General features: G+C 44.4%; 1 protein-coding gene across 1 annotated transcript; it reads right to left on the bottom strand.

The window, feature by feature from the left end:
* Positions 1-518: 518 nt before the first annotated feature.
* On the bottom strand, positions 519-1,975 carry LOC119212976 (high choriolytic enzyme 1-like). Its single transcript, XM_062560085.1, has one exon. The coding sequence runs from the start codon at positions 1,549-1,551 to the stop codon at positions 757-759; it is 795 nt and encodes a 264-aa protein (XP_062416069.1). The 5' UTR covers positions 1,552-1,975; the 3' UTR covers positions 519-756.
* Between the last annotated feature and the right edge of the window lie 408 nt (positions 1,976-2,383).

Here is a 2,383-nt window from a genome sequence, read left to right on the forward strand (position 1 = left end):
TGTTCCACTGGGAACCATACAAAGCTTTGCTTTTGATACGGGTGAGTGGTGAGTCCTAGGTTTGCTGATGAACCAGTGTCCACCAGTGCAGAGCAGCATGTCGCTTCAATATTCAGTGGTGCATACCAGTAGTCTCCTATCCAAGTTTGACCCAGCACCACCACTCGCTCCAGCTGACCATCAAAATCCTGTTACTGTTTGGTTGTGGATGGGTTAGTGAGCAGTCTAACATCTCGACTGACCAACCACATTGTTTTGTCGTTGGGAGGCATAACAGCGCTGTCTTAAAACACCCAGTTCCTGTACTGTCAAAATCATCCCACACTACTGCCCCACTGGAGCATATGTGACAAACTAGCTGAGTAAGACACAACACACGTACTGAAAAGCAACTTTCAATCATTTACTGTGGGTTAGGTGTGAAGCAATTTGTCACAATACAATGGCCTCAGTGGGGCATTACAAAGTTGTGATCAATCAAAAGTTATGGAGGCAAAGGAAGAAGAACAAACGGCTAAATCAAAGGAGGAAACAAAAGAGGGAATGTAGACGGTCAAATGCTGCTATTAAACTTTATTTTTAGATTGTGCTGACGGCATTACAGGTATTGTAGTCATGAGGGATAAAATATGGTCACAGGAAGTAAAATCTGTAGTTGCTAATGAACTCAGGTTCTTGTTGCTTTCGATGAATTAGATTACGGAAATATGTTTCTAGTTGATAACTTTGGATCAGAACAGATTGGAAGCTTTGTTGTTAGCACCCATAAAGGATGTTGATTCTCTTGATATCCCAGTAGGACATGTCGATCCTCTGGCCGATCTGGGCGCTTGCGTTGGGGATGGGAGTGATGGAGTCCATCCCATTCATAGAAAAGGCGGTTCTTCCATAGTGCATGACGGAGGAGTAGTCGTAGGGAGTGTTCAGGTTGTTGGTGTCCAGTTTCTGGAAGTTGTAGGCACTCTGAGGGTCAATGTTCTCCCAGTTGATCCGGACGTAGCTATCACGGTCGCTCCTGCACTGCTCGTGATTGAAGCCCAGAGCGTGGTTGACCTCATGCTGGACGATGCCGTGGTAGACGCAGCCCTGTCTGTTGATAGAGACTACCTGTTGACCACCTATTCTGCCCAGAGAAGAGTAGCATCCATCTCTGTTCTCAAAGCTTATGTAGTCGTTCTCGTAACCACGGGGAACAAAGCGGATGCAGGTCCTGCTGTGGAAGGACTTCAAGGCCGTGTCGATCACCTGCCCCTCTGCACTGCTGAACTCACTGCTGATGATGAAGGGAATCGTCACCAGGCCGTTGGAGCCCTTCTTCCAGAGGCACTGCTGGGAAAAGCACTTCATTGCGTTTCTGGTAGTGGGGACCAACAAGTCTCCTTCCAGCAGCATCGCATTACTGCCTTTATTGGAGTTCAGAATCCTGGTGCTGATATCGACTTTGTCATCTTTGTCTGTTTGGTCATTTGTTTTGCTTTCTTCATCAACGAGAGGAAATGCTTCTGAGAGGCCGAGCAGAAGCAGCAGCAGCAGGCTGGCAGTGGGAGTCATCTTCACGTTTGGGCTGGTGGCTGTGGAGCTGATGTGGGGAGACTCCTTGAAGGTTGATGTTGGACTCAGCTCAGTCCAGACTCTTTATACTTTCCGATACAGGTGTGTCTGCAGGAGTATTATGGGTAGTGGTCCAGACTGCTCAGCCTAAATAAACCTCTCAGAGGAGCACCCTGCAGACAAACATACTGTTTCAACATGGTGGGTTATCTCTGGTAATTAGACAAATCAACACAGAAGGCTTTTTGGGTGGGTCGTGTTTAACTAGACATCTAGAATGTTCTCAACCAAAAAGACATCAGATTGACTTTGTGAGACCAGTATTTTGTTCAGGGCAATTAATGGATGTATGTCAAAAAGTTCTGCAAATGTCCTCAGCAGCAGCTAAATAATGTCAGATTTTAAAAATTGCAAAGCAATGACTTTTTGATGCTGTCTCATTCCCACAAGAAACGGCTTGCACAGAAAACAGTTGTAGTTTATCAACATTGCCAAAGCTGTTTAAATATGTTGCTGAGTAAATAGCCTTCAATTGTCAAGATAATATTTTAATACGATTGACTGATGTAAAGACCACAAAAGTAATATCTTGATAAATGATGGCTAGCTTGGTCAAATTATTTATAGAGTTCCAATGTCAAAAGTAGATTTTCGACTCAACAGGCAACTGCCTTTTTTAATCGCACTGCAGGTGAATATATACTTTGAACAACCTTGAGAATTCTTTTGTTAAAACAACAGGAAAATGCAAATTGTTCAGGCTTATGAATATTAATGGAACCGGCATGATAACCTGCATGCAGCCTTGAGTTTTGTGTTGGTGTTTCCCCTT

The sequence above is a fragment of the Pungitius pungitius genome, chromosome 21 (assembly GCF_949316345.1).
Source record: "Pungitius pungitius chromosome 21, fPunPun2.1, whole genome shotgun sequence".
NCBI lineage: Eukaryota > Metazoa > Chordata > Actinopteri > Perciformes > Gasterosteidae > Pungitius > Pungitius pungitius.

Excerpts from the sequence above, each read along its gene's own strand:
- LOC119212976 (XM_062560085.1), bottom strand. The coding sequence starts at position 1,551 with ATGACTCCCACTGCCAGCCTGCTGCTGCTGCTTCTGCTCGGCCTCTCA.